This window comes from Dipodomys spectabilis, unplaced genomic scaffold, assembly GCF_019054845.1.
Source record: "Dipodomys spectabilis isolate Male_0828 unplaced genomic scaffold, ASM1905484v1 ptg000023l, whole genome shotgun sequence".
Lineage (NCBI taxonomy): Eukaryota > Metazoa > Chordata > Mammalia > Rodentia > Heteromyidae > Dipodomys > Dipodomys spectabilis.
Window position 1 is genome coordinate 4,836,240 of NW_024870700.1, and position 21,246 is coordinate 4,857,485.

The 21,246-nt window shown below is 44.0% G+C and overlaps 1 protein-coding gene across 1 annotated transcript; it reads right to left on the reverse strand.

Moving 5' to 3' along the window:
- Positions 1–1,998: 1,998 nt before the first annotated feature.
- On the reverse strand, positions 1,999–19,184 carry Ei24 (EI24 autophagy associated transmembrane protein). Its single transcript, XM_042674891.1, has 11 exons — positions 19,065–19,184; positions 14,792–14,904; positions 10,065–10,210; positions 9,525–9,585; positions 8,588–8,654; positions 7,983–8,107; positions 7,323–7,442; positions 6,802–6,913; positions 5,736–5,847; positions 4,936–5,010; positions 1,999–3,301 (listed from the first exon to the last, which is right to left on the reverse strand). The coding sequence occupies exons 2-11, from the start codon at positions 14,831–14,833 to the stop codon at positions 3,139–3,141; spliced, it is 1,023 nt and encodes a 340-aa protein (XP_042530825.1). The 5' UTR covers positions 14,834–14,904; positions 19,065–19,184; the 3' UTR covers positions 1,999–3,138.
- Between the last annotated feature and the right edge of the window lie 2,062 nt (positions 19,185–21,246).

The window sequence follows — 21,246 nt, forward strand, 5'->3', positions numbered from 1 at the left end:
GCTGGTGGGCCAGTTTTTAAGGTACACGGACCTGATAGAAGCTTAAAGGGGAGGAGGAAAGGGTGCCCTGCCTGTTCTCAGTGAGAACCCATACACTTCCTAGTCCCAGTTAGCTCAGGATTTGCCTAATTTGCTGAAGAAACGCCTTAAAATAAAACAAAAACGTTTGCTCCGATAATTGCTATAAAGCGATCCCTGACAAAGTTCACGAGGCATTTGCCTGAAGTAATCCGTGGCTCTGAGGAAGCGTGCCTAGGCCTCAAAGGGTTGTTAGGGGTGCGCTGGAAGAACCGGCACTGCACGGCTGGACACCCAGCAGTGGACCAAGAGGCTGCCCCGCCCTGCTCTGCCTGAGCTGGGCGGCCGGTAGCTCACGCCTGACATCCTAGCTACTCACTAGGTTGAGAGCTGACAAAGGTTCAAAGCCAGCCCGGGCAGGAAAGTCTGAGACTCTTTTCTGGCTCATGCCTGTAATCCCCAGCTACTTGGAAGGCTGAGGCAAGAAAACAAGTCGGAGACTAGCTTGACAACTTACTTAAACTTTGTCACAAAACATAAAAGGGCTGGGTTGTATCTCAATAGCAGAGCACTTGAATAGCAAGCACGTGAGACCCAGTAAGGGGGGGGGGGGGGGGCGGGAGGGTGTTACTATGTGACTAATTAGATAACTAGCATCCTTTCTAAAACTTGGAAAAGTGAGTTCAAATAAAGCATTTGCTCTTCAGTTCCAAGCTGAAGAAATACTGAGGTCTTTTTCAACTCATCCCCGTAACTACCAGGAAATAGTTCTCTACGGTACCGGTACCATCAAAAGACTAGAGGCACTGGGATATGGTGGCACTCTTATAATGGAGGCTAACCAGGGCTACCTAGCAAGACCCTGTCTCAACCAAAAAAAAAAAAAAAAAGCAAAAACCCTCAAAAGACTAATTGTCATGCAGCATTTAGAAATGCTGGTAGTAAAACATTTTTTACGATTTTTCTTTTAGTGGTACTAGAGTTTGAACTCTGCTCCATACTCCCGCTGCTTTGCTGTTCAGCTGATGCTCTACCACTGGGGTGTGCTATTTTGCTGGCTATTTTGGAGGGAATTTCCCAGACTTCTCAGCTTATGTGGCCTTAAACCTTGATCACCTGACTTCAGCCTCCTGAGTAGCCAGGATGATAGATAGATATGAACCACTACCACCCGACTCAGTCTTTTACAATTTTTTGTAGTTTTAAACAGGGCTTATTTTCAAGGTATCCATGTGTGTCTGTGTGTCAGTAGTGAGACTTGAACTCAGAAGCTTACAAGGCTGGTGCTCTACCATTTGAGCCACATCTCCACCTCTGGCTTTTTTGCTGTTTAGTTGGAGATAGTCTCTTTTATTTGAGTGCCCAATGTCTTCAAACCTCAATCCTCAGCTGTCACCTAGCAATACAAGTGTGAGCCACCCTCCCACCCCCAGCTCCAAGATGCCCACTATTAAAAATCTCCCCTAGCTGGGCATGGTGATTCACATGTGTAATCTCAGCACACAGGAGGTGGAGACTTGGAGAGTATAAATTCAAGGGCAGTCTAGGCAACATAGGTAATTCCAGGGAAGCCTGGGCTATGAGATACTGGCTTAAAAACTAAATATAATTCCTCCTATCATCCACATAAACACTTCAAATTTAGATCAAAGTTACTAGCAATAATTTTGAATTCCTATTTTGTTTTAGGAATAGGAAATAGAACAGTAAACCTGCTAAAATTGTTTATTGTTTTGGGAAGGAAGGAAGAAGTGGTGAGAGTGATTGGAATACTTCTAAACATGTAGAAGTTGAACAATGAAATCCTCTCATGTATAATCTAAGCTTAAAAAATAAAGGTTTCTGTAAAACTGGATGCCTAATCTCTCTTCCTTAGACTTACCAATTATATGCTCAGTACACTGAAACTTAGGATCCTTCTCCCTCCCTAAATACAAAGTGCAGGTGTACATACACACTGAAAGAATTCAGCAACCCCAAGTCTGTCATAAGACATATATGATTATAATCATGTAACAAAAACATTCTCACAGAACTCTTCCCAGAGTGCATCTCTCAAAATTATAAGCCAAGACAAAGTCTTGTGCTCTATGAATACATAAATCTTGAAGTCATGATTTGCAAATTCAACCATTACACACTTGTGGGAAACCAGCTCACATTTAATTGTGACATTTAAAAATTGTACAAGTTTTTGACATCTGCTCTCCCACCCCATATTTAGTCTTCTAAAATGACAGGAAAACATCACCAGTCACAGGCTTAATGGGTTTAATAAGTTTACCTCTTCAGTTCCTATTTGCAGCACCCATAATCCTTTGAAATACCAGTCGACCTGGCAGTGGCCAACAGTAAATTTCCATTCTCCAGAGGAAAAGTTCAGTTTCTCTGAGCATTCTGTGTTGCAGTGGCACTTGTCCAGAATTGGTACCTCCCCATAGTTGGGGAACGTTAAATGTACCAGTGAATAAAAGCTTTTCCCCTTCAAGGGGAAGAAAGAAAGGTATTCCTCAAAACAACTAATCTGGCTATGAGGTCTTTCCTTCTGTCCCATCTCTTCAGGCTCTTTTATCTTTTTTTTTTTTTTTTTTGCAGTAGAGCAAGAGAGACCAAAACCTAACCTGAGTTACAAGAAACAAGACAGTGATGGCTATAAAGGAAGTATCTAGGAGCAACTGAGATGCTCCTATACCTCCCCCACATCCAATTTATGTGCTTCACAGAAAACAACAAAAATAACAAATCCACAAAATACAACAGCTAGAATTACAAAATCCATTCATCCAAGGGTGCTGGAAGGCAGGAAGGAGAGGTGGGAGGGTAAATGGCACAGACAGGAAAATGAAGTAGTCAAACCATCCAGGCACGGGGGCTGCAAATGCTAGAAAAGAGCTGTGGTCCTTTCAGACTCACGATGGTGGTAAAAATCCACATACTGGTGTCAAGATTCTGCCTTATGTGCACCAGAGACAAAAATTCAAACTCCACAAACAGAAGAGACTATGCAGAGGGCCCTTGGCAGAGTGGGTCCTGCCTTCCCTGGCAGGGGGAGGAGAACAGAGAAAAGAGCTGCCACAGCTTCCATCCAATCCCACCCATCCCTTCTGAACAGCAGGTGACTCAGTGGCCTGCAGCAGCCTTCAGTTTGGCGGGAGATGGATGCGGTGAAGGAAATTTCTCTGCAGAGGTTGAGCTGCTCAGGGCAGATTGCAGGTAGACTGTCTTGTGGAAGAGTCTGTTGCTTAAGAAGACCACCAAGGAGAAGAGGCGCAACTGGAAAAGGCTAAGGGCAAGAAAACCAACTTGTTAGCTCCATAGCTGATCACAATTAGTGTTTCAATTATGTCATGGCTCATTTGCCTACATTAACTCTGTAACTACACTGGAAAAAAAGCAACTGAAATTTGATAAGGAAACACCGATAGCAGACATGGGAAATGGACTGAACAGGCAACTAAAGAGTACACCAAAGGGTTGAGAACGTGGCTTTGTGGTAGAGTACTTGCCTAGCATGTATGAAGCCCTGGTTTCATTCCTCAATACTACATAAAAAGAAAAAGCCTGAAATGGTGCTGTGGCTCAATTGGGAGAGTGCTAGCCTTGAGCAAAAAGAAGCTCAGGGGGACTGGGAAGGCAGCTCAGTGGTACAGTGCTTGACTTGCATGCATGAGGCATGGGTTCGATTCCTCAGCACCACATAAGCAGAAAAAGCTGGAAGTGGTACTGTGGCTCAAGAGCTGAAGAGCTGAGGGACAGCACCCAGGCCCAGAGTTCAGGCCCCACAATCAACAAAAAAAAAAAAGTCTCACAGAATTTTCTGCCCAGGTTGGCTTTCAACCGCAATCCTCAGATCTCAGCCTCCTGAGTAGCTAGGATTACAGGCATGAGCCACCAGCATCCACCTCAATAATATTTTTTAAGAATATGGGGCTGGGGCTGGGGCTGGGGCTGGGCGCGGTTCAAAGCCAGCCTGGGCAGGAAAGTCTGTGAAACTCTAATCTCCAATAAACCACCAGAAAACCAGAAGTGGCGCTGTAGCTCAAATGGTAGAGCACTAGTCTTGACCTGAAGAGCTGAGGGACAGAGTTCAGGCCCAGAGTTCAAGCTCATGACCAACCGACCAAAAAAAAAAAATATATATATATATATGGGGCTGAGAAGGTAGCTCAGTAGTAGAGCGTTTGCTTTGCATGCATGAGTCCCTGGGTTCAATTCCTCAGCACCACATAAGCAAAAAGAAAAAAATTGTGAAGTGGCTCTGTGGCTCAAGTGGTAGAGCACTAGCCTTGAGCTGGAGAGCTGAGGGACAGCACCCAGGCCCAGAGTTCAGGCCCCACAACCGGACCCAAAGAAAAAAAAAAAGAATATATATAATAAGCCAGGTGCTGGTAGATCACGCCTGTAATCCTAGCTACTCAGGAGGCTGAGATCTGAGGATCACAATTCAAAGGCAGCCTGGCAAGAAAGTCCATGAGACTCTTGCCTCCAATTAATCATCAGAAAACCAGAAGTGGCCTGTGGCTCAAAGCTGTAGAGCACTAGCCTTGATCTGAAGAGCTCAGGGACAGTGCCCAGGCCCAGAGTTCAAGCCCCACAACTGACCAAAAAAAAAAAAAAAGCATAATAGGCCAAGCTGGTGATGCACATTTGCACATCTGTAATCCCAGCATTGAGGTCAAAGCTCCGCAATGCACATCTGTAACCCCAGCATTGAGGTCAAGGCTCCCCAATAAGGAGAAATACATATAATTGTACATTTATGCAAAAAGTTTGAGATATATCACGTCTGAGATATATCTCAGACGTGTTTCTATTTGTATTTTTTTATGCAATGTAAGAAGAGATCGCTTTAAAAACAAAAACCACACACACACACAGAAGTCTTACTGACGTAATTGCAGTGTTACTGATACTTACTATGCTTTTCCAGGGGTCTTTGCTTCATTGGCGCTGATAATGAATAAAGGAAAGAGGATAGAGAAGAGGCAGCCACTGTTAAAAAAAACAAAAAGAAAAACAGTCACTTTCCTATCAGCTATAATTTTGGAGAAGATATTAGAAGCCCAAAGGTCTTTTATCTATAGTGCAACCACCCTGATTTGATGAAATATTAAAATATACAACTTTTTTTTTCTTAATCAGCACTGGCATTTGAACTCAGGGCCTTCTGCTTGCTAGACAGATATTGTATTACTTGAACAATTTATTTGGTTCACAAACACAGCTTTTGAAAAGGACAGACTTTCCTAAGCACTGAATACATTTAACATTGCTCCAAGAGACAACATAGAAGAATAATGAATTTTGAAGGTCAGACTGACTAGATTTTAATGCTGACCAATGTCAATGACCATTAAAAAGAAAAGCCTTTACATATCATATCTGCTAACAGACAAGCAAATAAAAGATGCTTGCTGTGACTTTTGTCAGTTGTGGGGCTTGAACTCAGCCTGGGCACTGTCCCTCAGCTCTTCAGCTCAAGGCTAGTGAACTCTGAGCCTGAGCACTCTCCTTCAACTCTTCAGCTCAAGGTTAGCACCCTACCACTTGATCCACAGCACCACTTCCAGCTTTTTCTGTTTATGTGGTGCTGAGGAATCAAACCCAGGCCTCATGCATGCAAGGCAAGCACTCTATCACTGAGCCACCTTCCCAGCCCTCTGTTCTGTGACATTTTAACTTTACTAGATCCTTTCAAATCTCTCTAGCCAGGTTACCTAATAATGTATGAGGACTGCATTGCTGTGAGGAAAGCCAAGGGCAAACCAAATCCAAAGTAGTAAGGCCAGTTCCGTTCGATGTTTGACAATCGCTGGTGCATTTCAATTCCTAAAACAAGAAAGTTAGTACAATTAGGCTACAAATTTTATTCTAGTCAATCACAAGAGATAAATTATCTGAGACCTAGGTACATGTCTGCCATTGAGGACTACAGCTTAAATAAGAATTATGCAAATCTGATATAAAGCTCTCAATTTCAAGGTTGAAATTATGAGTCTTAGCACCAATACCCTTGTGAGGACTAGTCTAGAACAAGCAAAAAGAATGTCCTCTAGTGGAAATCAGTTCATTTCTTTTACTCACTGCCACATGAATATAATAGTGTCAAAACTTCAAACTGGTGCCGGGCGCTGGTGGCTCAAGCCTGTAATCCTAGCTACTCAGGAGGCTGAGATCTGAGGATCGAGGCTCAAAGCCAGCCCGGGCAAGAGAGACTGAGAGACTCCTATCTCCAATAAACCACCAGAAAACCGGAAGTGGCACTGTAGCTCAAGTGGTAGAGCGCTCGCCTTGAGCTGAAGAGCTGAGGGACAGCGCCCAGGCCCAGAGTTCAAGCCCCACGACCGACAAAAAAAAAATAAAAATAAAAATAAAAAAATAAAACTTCAAACTGGTGTAGAACGGGATTACAATTTAACATGTCCATTAGGCGTGGCTTCTTGATCAGTCACTACATCCATCATTTTCCCTCACATCCTCTCTGCTCCTTACCAAAGTCTAAATATATTGTCATCTATTTAATTTCAAACAATTTATACTTATTTACTATATTGCTGATAAAGCTACCTTATGATTCAGACACATTACATTAACCAAAAACATAATTCTACATAGCCATTTCTCCAGCCTTATAGTTAAGGGTTAAATTCACTAAACCAAATATAAGTTCCCCTTTGCCAACAAAGCTACTTCTTTTCAAAGATGATTTGCCAAGCATCTGAAATGCTACTTAGCAGCATTTCCTAACTGCTTCAACAGTCTGAGTTCTTTAAATGGACTTACCTTTATTGAACCAACGATATTCAAAGCAGTACAGTGAGTAGAGAAGGGACATATGCAGCAGACTAACCAGCTGACCAACAAGATGAATGGGAAAGAGACTCACAAACATCCCCTGAAGAACAAATATGGCAAATCTTAATTCCAAAGCTCCAGAGACCTAACACACTAATTTGCCCAGACCTCCAATCATTACTGCCTATACAGACAGCTTCTGAGCTGCTTCGTGCATTTCTAAATTGGAGGAATGGAGAATACTCAGTATGATGGGAAAAATCAGATTGATTCATGCTGCTTATAATTTTACAGTTACTTAAGTTCCTTGGTTTTTCTGTAAAAACAATTATATATATATATATACACACACACATATATACATATATATACACACGTGTGTGTGTGTGTGTATGTATCTCATAACCTTTCACAAGGAATAAATGTATAAATGTAAATGCCTGTGTTTGTAAAGTTGAGCTGAGCTTTTTTTTTTAATTTCCCCCACAAGTCTACAGAGCCAGCCTCACCTGAATAAGGAAGAGAGCCTGAAGCAAAAGGTTGAAAAGCATATCAGCAATGATTTTGCTGACACTAGGGAATGGATGAGGCTTCCTCCCTGATACCTCAAATGCCAGGTCAGCTATATCCTGAAACAGAAAGTAGGGCGCCAAATATGAATTAAATAGCCTCAATATCCATTCCCAAATCTAAGGCCACTGCTCTACTACTAAAACTGCCAATTAAGAAAATCCCCCCTCGGGCTGGGAAGGTGGCTCAGTGGTAGAGCGCTTGCCTTGCATGCATGAGGCCCTGGGTTCGATTCCTTAGCACCACATAAGCAGGGGGGGAAAAAAGCCAGAAGTGGCGCTGTGGCTCAAGTGGTAAAGCACTATCCTTGAGGTGAAAAGCTGAGGGACAGCGCCCAGGCCCAGAGTTCAGGCCCCACCACCGGACCCAAAAAAGAAAAAGAAAATCCCCCATACATCTAGCAATAAAATGCTTCAGTGATTGCGGATAATTCCATTATATTAAAGCACAAAGATGGCACACTGGCTGTTTTGGCCAAGAAGTTAAGCCTGAGATATATAATAGGGCCCTATATGGCCACTACGTTCACACATTGAAACTTGTCACCTGCCAACCAACCATGCTGTAGGACCCAGGCTCCATTCTGCCCTTGGACCTACTTGAAACCAAATGGCATTCACAACTTTGCTAAGCACAAACAGGGGGAGCACCCAAAGAGCACTGAAGATTGAGGTGAGGAAGAACTCCAGCCATGACCAAACATCTCCATGTAGTGATGGATCACCTAGGGAAAGGGAACAAGAATTCCTAGTTTAGGCAAATGGAAAACAAGAAGAATAAATACAGAACTACTTGTGACGATACCTTTTTCCCCTACATAACTGTTTCTTGCCAGTGTGTATTACACCTAGTTTCCAACAAGACTTTGTTCATAGACACACAATTCCAGAGTAACTACAAATATGTGCTGTTTATCTGGAAACCTGCTTACAAGGTGGCTGAGATGCCCCAGTGATTAGCACTGCACAATTAGCAGAAAACCACTTGGGTTTAAATCCCAGCTCTGCCATTTGCTAATGGTCTAACCGTAGTAACCAATTTCCATTTCCTCATGTATAACATGAATAGAAGAACACCTATCTCAAAGGGCTATTGAGAAGTCGGAAAATTCCTGGTACACAGGAAATGTTCAATAAACTGATGAGAACTAGAAAATCTTCAATCTCAATCCCCAGAGGTTGGCAAGGAGCTAATATGCACTTACCAATAATTCGGGCTGTTACTGACTGAAGCACAGGGATAAAGACTCGATAAAACAAGAGAAGACTGAACTAAAGGGGGAAAAGGCAATAAGATGAATGTCAAAACCCTTCTTTAAAACAATTTCAAGTTGCAGTTTTATGATTTTATAGATGGGGTGGTTCTTAAAAAATAACCACTTTTTTTTTTAACTCAAGGCCTCACACTTGCTAGGCATATGATGCACCACTGTAATCATGTTCCCAGTCCCCAGATCTACTTATTTTCCCAGTAGTCCAGCCAAGTGGTGCAAAGGTAATGCTATCAAACAGTGAAATCTGCAGAGCTTGGAAGAACATTTCAAGTATTATTCAAGTAAAAAATCATCATATACTAAATGTATAACAACATTGACCAATTAAATCCTAAATCTGAAAACATCTGTAATATGTTTAAACTAAAACAAATTGAATGACACTGATCCCAAGTCAAAGGAAATACTTTCCTATTCTTCAAAAGACCCAAATTTTATTTAAAAAACAGTGCTATTCTAGTTAATTGTTGATAACTTCTTTTCTGAAGAAGTTTCCAGAATAACCAATTCTAGTCAATCACTATGATTAGAAGCAAATACAACCTTTGCTCTTACCAACCATATCTGTGCTCTCTTTTGATCCCTATAGATCTTATAATCAAAATGTCTAGAAAGTACAAAGAGAAATTGCTATCTAGATTAACACCTAGACACCATAACTGAGTGACCGATAGGTCATTTTAAAAAATTGGATAGTATATATTCAGGAATATCCCTAAGTTCTTTCTTGAATGAGAATAAAATCACTAGAGGTACACAGAGCCTGAGTTATAATCTTAAGTGTACATAAGCAACTAAAAGCTGTCTTCATAGCAACACTCTGAAGACACTTAGCAAGGCAACTGGAATTTGACGGGAAAGAACTCACCCAGAACACTCCGCCATTCCAAGCACAGCACTGGAAAATTCTACTAACGATGCGTGGCTCACTGGAAAAGACCATACATATTTAGTGTATCAGAAATATGGAGTATTTCCTAATTGTCACCCAGTAGCTCTCCATTTTAAACCTTTTTATTAATGCCATATTATTTGAGTACCTAATGTTCTCCCAATGTTCTAATTCAATGAAAAGGCTACAAAACACTTGATTCAGCTTTTATTTTCCAACTATTTTCTGAAATTAAAAGTAAAAAGCTAGAGTTGAAATTAACACACCACATAAACTTTCTTACAAACACTCATCATTTTTTCTGGTTCTCTGCTTGCATTCTGATTTTTTTTAAACATATTAACATGATGAGCAAGGGTCCTAGTTTTCAGTAATGTGACTGGGGAATCACCTATAACATTTTTGTAAGAGAAAACAAATAACAAATCATGTAAGGAATTTACACTAAGGACCAGTTAAGGACCAGTTACCTCCTATGCCCCTCCTGGGAAACTGGCTGCCTTGGGAACTCCTTACCTCTCTTGTTTCCGCTCTATACTCTGGGTTCTCCTCTGGGCCAGGACACTACTTGCCCTTCTTCGCCGTTGTTCTTCTCTCTTTTGTTGGATTCGAGCATCTAGCTTTGAGATGGTACAAATACCCCAGATGGAGTCTTTGATTCCCTATAAACAAGGATTTTTTTTGGTTAATTTTTTCTTCCTGGTCAAGGATATTTTTGAAGAACAGAGATTATGAGTCTGAAACTTTCCGAAGTTATACACAAGAATGTGAAGTCACAATGGAAACCATGGTATTGTTCTCTAGAGCTTAAAGAGCCTTTTTATTTTTTCCCCTAATTCTGTGATCAAAATCAGGATTTCATGCATTCTAGACAAGTGTTCTACCACACAGCTATACCCTAAGCCTTTGATTTTTATTATATATTCATTCATTCATGTCATATACAGGTCCTAGGGTTTGAACTCTGGGCCTGGGTACCATCCCTGAGCTTTTTTCTGGCACTCTACAACTTGAGCCACAGCTCCACTTCCTGTTTTTTGTTTTGCCAGTCCTGGGGCTTGAACTCAGGACTTGGGTATTGTACCTGAGCTTCTTTCACTAAAGGTTAGCACTCTACCACTTGAGCCATAGCACCACTTCTAGCTTTTCCTGTTTATGTGGTACTGAGGAATTGAACCCAGGGCTTCATGCATGCTAGGCAAGCACTCTACCACTAAGCCACATTCCCAGCCCTCAACTTCCTGCTTTTTGGTGGGTAACTGGAGATTAACCACTAAAAGTCTCATGGGCTTCCCTGCACAGCTGTCTTCCAATCATGAGCCAGTATTGAGTAGCTAGTATTACAGACATAAGTCACTGGTACCCAACTAATTTTCTGCTTAATTTTAAAATTATTTCTACCAAAAAAAAAAAAAAAACAATTCCTAACTTGCAGACAAGTTGCAAGTTTAATGGGGAAATTTCAAATATCTTTCCCCAGTTTATTATCTTGTCACACTAAGTTTTTTCTAAATTGTTTGAACTGGCTTGTTTTCTGTTTTTCAGTTTGTATGTCCAAAGAACAATTGTTATTTTTTATTTTTTGGGCCATGAGGTCATGAGGCTTGAACTCTGGGTCTGGGCGCTGTCCCTCAGCTCTTCAGCTCAAGGCAAGCCCTCTACCGCTTGTGGTTTATTGGAGCTAAGAGTCTCACAGACTTTCCTGCCCGGGCTGGCTTTGAACTGCAATCCTCTAATCTCAACCTCCTGAGTAGCTAGAATTACAGGCGTGAGCCACTGGTGCCCAGCTCAAACAACAATTTTTTACATAACCATAGGATAAACTATCAGTTCAAGAAACTTAATATTAAAATACTTTTAAGTTCTCATTTCAATTTCTCCACTCATCTCAGTCACGCATACTGTGGCATTTTACCTAGAGTCTAGTCCACAGCAGATGTAGTGAGCATGCTAGACAGTATTCACAGACGTGAGTATGCACTCCAGGTATCACATCAAGAACACACAGTAAGCAGGGTATAAATTCTAGCACTGGAGAAACGGAGGCAGGAGAATCCTAACTTTGAGGATAGCCTGAGCTACATAATAGGACTCAAAACAAACAAACAAAAAAAAAAAACAAGTTGGGCACGGTGGCTCATGCCTGTAATCCTAGCTACTCAAAAACACAGATCTGAGGATCATGGTTCAAAGCCAGCCCATGCAAGAAAGTCTATGAGACCTGTATTGCCAATTCATCACAGAAAAGCCAGAAGTAGTACTATATAGCTCAAGTGGTAGAGTGCCAGCCTTGAGCAACAGAAGCTCAGGGACAGTGTCCAGGCCCAGAGTATAAGCCCCAGGCGGGCAGGCACACACACGCAAACACACACGCAAACACACACACGCAAACACACACACGCAAACACACACACACACACACGCAAACACACACACACACACACACACACACACACACACACACACACACGGAAAAAGAAAAAGAACAGCTGGGCACCGGTGGCTCATGCCTGTAGTCCTTGTTACTCAGGAGGCTGAGACCTGAGGATTGCAGTTTAAAGGCAGCCCAGTCAGGAAAATCTGCTAAGACAATTATCTCCATATAACCACCAGAAAACCAGAAGTAGAGCTGTGGCTCCAAGTGGTAGAGCACTAGCCTTGAGCAGAAAAGCTCAGGGACAGTGCCCAGGACAAAACACACACACACACACACACACACACACACACACACACACACACACACACACACACACACACACACACACACACACCAAAACAACAACAACAAAAACAAAAACAGTGGCACAGTATCTGTTGCACTTGTAATGATGACTACCAATGACTGCCCAGTTTCTTTTGCCAATTTATTTTACTATGGCAATTAATAAGCAATGTGAGAAAATTTCCAATTAAAATTTCCAGCACTTGGGGGCTGGGAAGGTGGCTTAGTGGTAGAGCGCTTGCCTTGCATGCATGAGGCCCTGGGTTACATTCCCCAGCACCACATAAGCAAAAAGAAAAAAGCCGGAAGTGGTGCTGTGGCTCAAGTAGTAGAATGCTAGCCTTGAGCTGAAGAGCTGAGGGACAGCGCCCAGGCCCAGAGTTCAGGCCCCACGACCGGACCCAAAAAAAAAAAAAAAAAATTCTAGCACTTAAACCAAGAAATAATAAGTTTAAGAATGGCTCAGGCCAGCTGGGAATGTGGCTTAGTGGTACAGTACATTCATGAAGCCCTGGGTTCAATTCCTCAGTACCACATAAACAGAAAAGGCTGGGAGTGGTGCTGTGACTCAAGTGGTAGAGTGCTAGCCTTGAGCAAAAGAAGCAGGAAGACTATGCCTAGGCCCTGAGTTCAAGCCCCAGGACTTGCTAAATAAATAAATTGGATTAAAGCTAGACCAAGGTAGGAGAAAGGCACACAAAAAAGTAATTACTAAGCTGGGCACAATGGTGCACACTTGCCTTGCATGCATGAGGCCCTGGGTTCGATTCCTCAGCACCACATAAGCAAAAAGAAAAAAGCCGGAAGTGGCGCTGTGGCTCAAGTGGTAGAGTGCTAGCCTTGAGCTGAGGGATAGCGCCCAGGCCCAGAGTTTAGGCCCCACGACCTGACCCAAAAAAAAGAATGGTTGAGTCTATAAAGATGATAGTGGCAACTGCCAACTATATTTGAAGAACTCTAGGTTACTAACAGAGCTGTAAACACAAAAATTACTTGACACACAGTTCAAGGAACTGCATTTACTTATCTATCTGATCAGTCACCCACTCATCTACCCAACCAACCTCATATTGACTCATGTTCAGTGAACTAAACATTAGTCCCATGGAAGCACTCAATAAACTTACAACTGGACAAAAAAATATACAAGACCCAAAAAATTGCATTACAGTTTAATAAATGCCACAACACATTTACATCCAAAGCAGAATGGTAGCCTTGAGTAGTCAGCTTCATGAAAGGCAAAATATGGCAAAGAAAGGAAGGGCCAAACTAGATTTAAGGATGGCTTTCTCACTGCCTGCTATTAGTCAAAATAAATTTTAGAAGTAATAGCCAAGAAGGCTGGGCAAGGTGCCCGACATTTACAGATTCAGCTACTCAGAAGGCAGCAATCAAAGAAAGTTGCCATTCAAAGACAATCCAAGCAAAAAAGTTAAGACTCCTTCTCAATCAACAAGTCAGGACTAGTGGTACATACCTGATATCCCAGTGCTTGACAGCCCACCTACACAGGAGGACAGAGGTGGAAGGATCACCACCCAAGGTCAGCCTTAGGCAAAAAGCAAAACCTTACCCAGAAAAATAACTGAAAGTAAAAAGGGCTGGAGGTTTGATTCAAGTGATTGAACCCAGGGCCATGAGTTCAAACTCCAGTACCATCAACAAAGAAAAAGAAGGAAAAGCATTAGTAGGTATGATACCGACAAGTGGCCACATTAATATACAGCCTTCTAAGAAGGGCATAAGTTGTCAGTGTGCAACTGACCTGTTTTGTCGTAGTAACTTTGGTCTTAATTTAATTTTAACTTTATCTTTGGTTTGGCTTAATTTGTGATAAGGTCTCACTACACAGGGGAGGCTAGACTCATTCTCACTACTTATGATTCTCCTGTCTCCAGCCTCTGTACTGGGATTACAGGAATGTACCATACCTACCTCAAAATATAAAGGTAAATTTAAAAAATAGGTAAATAAGGCTCTGGAGCCAAGTTGACCAGGATCCCAATACTAGAGGTATACTATAGACAGATCTCCCAAGCTCCTGTAAGATACAGGGTAATTCCCATATCCTGAGTACTGTGGACTAAAATGTAAAAAAACCAATAAATATGATAAAAATTCCAAAGATGGAAGTGGAGCTATGGCTCAAGTAGTAGAGCGCTCACCTTGCACTTAAGAGAACAGGGACGGCGCCCAAGCCCAGAGTTCAAGCCCCACGACCAACCAAAACAGAAAAAGAAAATCCAAAGACTTTGAAGGACTTCCTAGTTAGTTCCTTCATTTGAAAGGTCAAGAAGGCTTGAACTCAGGGACTCAGCTTATACTCAGCTTTTTTATTCAAAGTTGGCCTTTTGGTTTTTTTGCTGGTTTACTGGAGATAAGAGTCCCATGGACGTTTCTACATGGGCTGGCTTTCAACTTCAATCCTCAGATCTCAGCTTCCTGATATCTAGGGTTACAGGAGTGAGCCATCAGAACCCAGTTAAGAAATAATTTTCCAGAAACAAATTATACTCACCCTGCCAAGGTCCTGGAGAAAGGTTTTGACACTGTCAGCCATCTCCTCACCACCCAGACTATCAGCTACACAGAAGAGAGAGAAGTACTTCAAAATCTCTCATCATGAAGGACCTGGAAACAGATGGGAGTATAATAGAAGAAAAAATTATTTTAATGGTAAGTCACTTCAGACACATTTTTTTTTTTGGTCAGTCCTGAGGCCTGAACTCTGGGCCTAGGCACTGTCCCTCAGCTCTTTAGCTCAAGGTTAGCACTCTACCACTTGAGCCACAGCGCCACTTCCAGCTTTTTTCTGCTTATGTGGTATTGAGGAATTGAACCCAGGGCCTCATGCATGCAAGGCAAGCACTCTACCACTGAACCATCTTCCCAGCCCATTTTGCTTGTTTTCTGTTGTTTCCCTAGTATGGGGTTTGAACTCAGAGCCTGGAACTCTCACTCAACTTTCTTATTCATAGCGCATATTTGAGCCAAACCTTCAGCCTAGCATTTTATTGGTTAACTGAAAATGAAGTCTTACACACATTGCTACCCAGGATGGCTTCAAACCAGTCCTCTAGGTCTCAGCCTCCTATGTAGCTACAATTATACAATACTGGGGACTGCCTATTTGTTTTGAGACTGTCTCAATATGTTGCCCAGCCTGGTGCCCAAAACTCCTAGGCTCATCTGATCCTTCTGCCTCAATCTCCTGGAAAAACTGGGGAAGGTAGGCCTATAGGCACATTTATTTTTTCACTTTTGTTTTTTACAACCATACACCAATCTTTCACTAAATGTGCTCTTGGTCTAGTGGTCCCCTCTGTGATTTAACATCCTAACTATCCCTCATATATTCTATATTCATATATTGAGGACCTGAAATAGGTGATAGTAATATTTCAATATTACTTGAACACATTTTATGCTTACCTATACACACTCAAACATTTTAATGAAATGTAAGAGCAAGATAAAAGTTCTTCAAAAACTTACTTAATATGCACTCATTTATTTATGTGTTTATTGCCAGCACTGGGTCTTGCACTCAGGGCCTCTTGCTCTCACTTGGCTTTTTCACTCAAAGCTGGTACTCTACAAGCAACCTTTTGCTTGATTATTGGGTAAGAAAGAGTCTCTTGGATTTGTCTGCCCAGACACTCTGAACCTCGATCCTCAGATCTCAGCCTCCTGAGTATCTATGACTATAGGCAAAATAGTGAATTTTTAAAGGAGGCCAAGGCTGGAAGAATAACTCAATGGTAGAGTCAATACTTAGTATGCATAAGGCCCTGGGATTGATGGCCCCTGTAAGGAGGGGGAAGGAGACACAAATGCACACAAACAGTAGGACTTCCAAAAAGGTTCAAATATGTAAGTTGTTTTTGTTTGTATTGGGAAAGGGAGTTGGTACTAGGTTTCAGCTAGGCAGGTACTCTCACTGCTTGAACTCCACCTCCAGCCCTTTTCTGTTCCAGTTAATTTGGAAACAGGGTTTTGTCTTTTGCCTTGACTGGCCTGGACCTCAACAGATATATTCCACTAAGCCCAGTTATAGGTTGAAATAAGGTAGCCTTTTTGTATAGGTTGGCTCCAAAACGCAATCCCCATCAGCTTTCAAAACAGTAGGACTTTCTCAAATTTTTATTTCTCATGTGAATGGGAAATCTAGACTCTACTGAAAGTTCAAGTGTATAAATCTTACTAAAATATTAGTCCTCATTTAATTCCTTTAAAGTGAGTTCTAAATAAGGAGTAAGTGGCTTATGCTAACAATCCTAGCTTCTCAGGAGGCTGAGATCTGAGGCTCACAGTTTGAAACCAGCCAGGAAAAGAAAGTCTGTGAGACACTTATCTCCAACTAGCCACCCAAAAGTGGGAAGTGGAGCTGTAGCTTAAGTGGCAGAGTGCCAGCCTTGAGCAGAAAAACTAAGACAGCATCCATACCCTTAGTTCAAGCCTCAGTACTAGCACACACACCTAAGTGAATATTTAAATGAATGCAAATTCCACTGGCAGGTATTTTTTAATAACTAAACTACAAGATGTTCAACTTAGGAGACTACCTTAATATCCTGACACTCTCATAGGCCACTTGTATGAACCTCAAACTTCCGTTGACCTTTAACCACTTAACCAAACAGCACCTCCATTACCCAACTGGAAGAATGCCACTCCAAACTGGAAAAGCAGGGAGTGCAGGAGACAGAAGGCAACCTGCATAACACCCTCTGCTCTATAGGTCAAATCCCATCCAGCTGTGTTCACTTCAAGTGGAGAGTTTCTATGTTGAGAAACATCTGTTAATACCCCCACTCTTGCCTCCTAAAAACAAACACCTCAGAGTTATGATAATCACAAGAAGACAGGTACATACACTGTTCTGAAAGTTGCACTGAAGGCAGACCAGAGACAGAATAGTCAGTGTCCTATGATAAGCAAGAGACTAATTTCAAGGACTATGATTAGCAGAAATCCACCCCTTTTTTTTTTAAACCAGCTACTTGGCCATCTACAAATTAGGGCATTAAAAGTTTTCACACACTGTTGAGCATAGAATGCCTAATAGAAAACAAAAACTTAACGACTCTGTATAAATACAATCCCACACTAAAGAAGAGACAACTTCTGGGCTGGGAATGTGGCTTAGCAGTAGAGTGCTTGTCTAGCATGTATGAAGTCCTGGGTTCCATTCCTCTGTACCACATAAACAAAAAAGCCAGCAGAGGGGCTGGGAAGGTGGCTCAGTGGTAGAGTGCTTGCCTTGCATGCCTGAGGCCCTGGGTTCGATTCTTCAGCACCACATAAGCAAAAATCCGGAAGTGGCGCTGTGGTTCAAGTGGTAGAGCGCTAGCCTTGAGCTGAAGAGCTAAGGGACAGCGCCCAGGCCCAGAGTTCAGGCCCCACGACCGGACCCAAAAAAAAAAAAAAAAAAGCCAGCAGAGGTCCTGTGGCTCAAGTGGTAGAGTGCTAGCCCTGAACAAAAGCAGCTCAGGGACAGTGCCCAGGCCCTGAGTTCAAGCCCCAGGACAGGCAAGAAAAAAGAAAAAAAAAAAGGAGGAGGAGGATGATCCCACAGGGCACTGGCAGGGGGCCTGAAACATGTCTACCTCAGTCCACAATGACTGTGTTTTATTTGAATCTTAACCTGATAATACCTGACTTCTGCATGTACCTACCTGCAGGGTACCTATTGACCAGCAGTACCCTTTGAAGAGCAAGTCACTTCAACTTTATACTGAGATTTTAACAGCTTCGTGCAGGACTACTTAGCACAAATTATTATTCAGTTTGACAAATAGTGGGGGCTTGGATTAAAAACAATTTGTTTTTAATCTGATTCACAACACTGTACCGGTTGAAGACCTTCAGTTTCCGAAGTTAAAGGACTTATCCAAAGTCACAACAAGCAACACGCAGCCACAACAAATTTAAGAACCCTGCGGTTCTAACCCTCGAGTCGGGGCTTTTTTGTCCTTCTTAAGCTTAGCACTGAGGACTTTCATTTACCCCGAGCATCCCATGTACAAATAGCGTAACCTTTTCTTAAGCCTTAAAATACAGCCATGAGATTGCTGAGAGTCCTACGTGCAAGATTAAGCATCTCCCAAGGCACGGCCTCGAGCTTTCCATTCCTAAGCCACTAAGTCCAAGCCTTGGAAAGCAGGAACCTGGCGTGCCCCATCCAGGTGCGGAGATGGTAAACATCCTCCCTCTCACCTGGACTCCAGCGACGCCCCCCGAATCGCGGGCTGAGCTGGGACCCCGTCTTTCCCACAGCTCTCGGGCAACGGGCTGGACACTGGTCTCCCTTCCCAACACCTGGCTCACCTCGGGCCACAGGAGCGGCTAAGATCGCCGCGCCGCGCCTGGGAGGGAGGAGGCCCGCCACCGCCGCGACCCCCCGCCGCGGCCCGGCCGGCTCCGCGGCCCGCCCCACCCGGGACCCCCGTCCTGCCACAGTCCCCGGCCCGGCTCCCCGGGCCTCGTCGCCCAGGACCGCTCCTGTCACGGCCCCCGGCCCGGCTCCCGGTCTCCCCGCCCAAGACCCCTCCTATCACGGTCCCCCGGCCCGGCTCCCCGGCCTTCCCCGCCGGCGTCCCTTCCTGTCAGTCCCCGGCCCGGCTCCCCGGCCCTCCCCGCCCGGACCCCTTCCCGCCACGGCCCTCCCCGCAAATCTCCCAGACCCATTCTCCGGCCCTGCCTGTCCTCACACGCCCTCGCGGCCCCCCGCCGCCCGGGATCCACGGCGCCACCGTGCCGAGGCCCGGCTCACCGCACCCCACACCTACCCCCGCAGCCTCGCCGCCGCGGATCCGGCCCCGGCGCTCGTCCTCCCCGGGGGACCCGCTCGGCTCCCCTCCGCGCCCGGCCGGCCGCCCGCTCCGCCGGGGCGCTCCCAGGGCCGGGGCCGCTGCGCCCGCACTGGGCATGCCCGGGCCGCACGGGGCCGCTGGGAAGTCAGGCGAGCACCCAGCCGGGCCGCCGGCGGAGGCGGGGCCGGATGGAAGGGGGCGGAGCCCGTCGAGGAGGGGAGGGGCCTGAGAGCGAGGGCGGGACCGAGGAGCCTGGGAAATGTAGTTGGCTCTGAGCGAACCGGGGCTGGGGGTTTCGGCTCCCGGCTCCGCCTGATGGCGGCGCTGAACGCATTTCCCGCCTCCTTTCGTGCTTCTAGGTAATCAATTTCTCCTCCGGCTGGTTGCTTTCCTCCCAACTCTCCCCTCCGTCCCCTACCCCGGCACTTACCGCCACAGTGATGCTGGACTTTGTAAAATCGTAATTACGAGGCCTTTAACAGGAAAACAGGAAAATAGGGGTCACCGTGATTATTTGAACTCTTCGTAGTTAACAACTTCTAAGCAATGCTGAGTTTAGGTCGTTTGACTCCGGTCCAATCTGGCTGCACCAGGTGTGAGTTCTGCTGACAATAAAAGGAAGTAGACAATCCTAGCTACTTAGGAGGTTGAGATAGGAGGAGCCAGATTCAAAGCCAGCCCCCAGGCTGCGCCCTACTGAGATCCTTATCTCCAATTAACCTCCCAAAAGCTGGAAGTGGAGGTGTGGCTCAAGTGGTAAAGCCCTGCCCTGAGTAAAGATCACTATTTTCTGCTACACCCTTCTAGTTCAGTTGTTTTGAAGGGAAGCCAATTTCTTGACATGAAACTCTTTTATTCTTTTTTCTTTTTTTTTTTTTTTGGGGGGGGGGGGTCCTGAACTCTGGGCCTGGGCGCTGTCCCTCAGCTCTTCAGCTCAAGGCTAGCGCTCTACCACTTGAGCCACAGCGCCACTTCCGGCTTTTTTTCTTTTTGCTTATGTGGTGCTGAGGAATCGAACCCAGGGCCTCAGGCATGCAAGGCAAGCGCTCTACCACTGAGCCACCTTCCCAGCCCTTGACATGAAACTCTTAAGGAAAGCAAATTTTTACCCCTACTCCGAAATAACAGATTAACATAAGAAAAAAATACAATAGTGTTTGTGGGACAAAGGCCCCCCTGAAGAGATGAAAGGACTGTAGCTTTTCAGTAGAGCATGCCTAACGTGTGTGAAGCCCCCTCCCCCAGCTCCCAAGCATGCAACCCTTAAAAATAGAAAGGAAACAAAAAACAAAACCTAAGTTATTTTGTGGTATATTGAGCAAAAAGAGGCAAGTACCAGTAGGAGGAAGGTGGCTCACTCCTGTAATTCTAGCTACTCAAGAGGCTGAGATCTGAGGATCAACAGTTTTGAAGCCAGCCAGAGCAGGAAAGTCCATTAGACTCTTATCTCCAATTAACCACCAAAAAAGCCAGAAGGAGCTATGGCTCAAAAGTGGTAGATCCACCTGTGGCTCACACCTGTAATCCTAGCTACTCAGGAGGCTGAGATCTGAGGATTGCGGTTCAAAGCCAGCCCCTTCTGGCTTATTGCCAATAAACCACTCAGAAAACCAGAAGTGGTGCTGTGGCTCAAGTGGCAGACAGAGCGTTAGCCTTGAGCTGAAGAGCTGAGGGACAACACTCAGGCCCAGAGTTCAAACCCTACAACCTACAAAAAAAAGAAAAAAAAGTGATAGAGTACTAGCTTTCAGCACAAAAACTCAGGGACAGCACTCAAGCCCTGAGTTCAAGCCCTCAGACCCACACACAGGAAAAAAAGGCAATTATGTCAAAGTGGGGTAGCTAAAGAAAATGACTATTTGCATGTATATAGAAACTGTTTTAAATGTTTGTAGGTATTTGTCAACTTTCTGTTCTTGTTTCTGTTCTAGTGAAAGACAATTCCTTGCTTTCAGGGAGAAAAAGAGAAGGGTAAGGATACTCTTCCAATTTGCTGGTACTAGACCTTGAACTCAGGGCCTAGTCCCTCCTATCCCCAAGTGGTGCTGTACCATTTAAATCTCATACCTTACTTGTGTTTTTTTGTTTTTGTTTTTGTTTCTAGAACCTTGATCTTCAGATCTCAGCATCTTGAGTAGCTAAGATTACAGGTATAAGC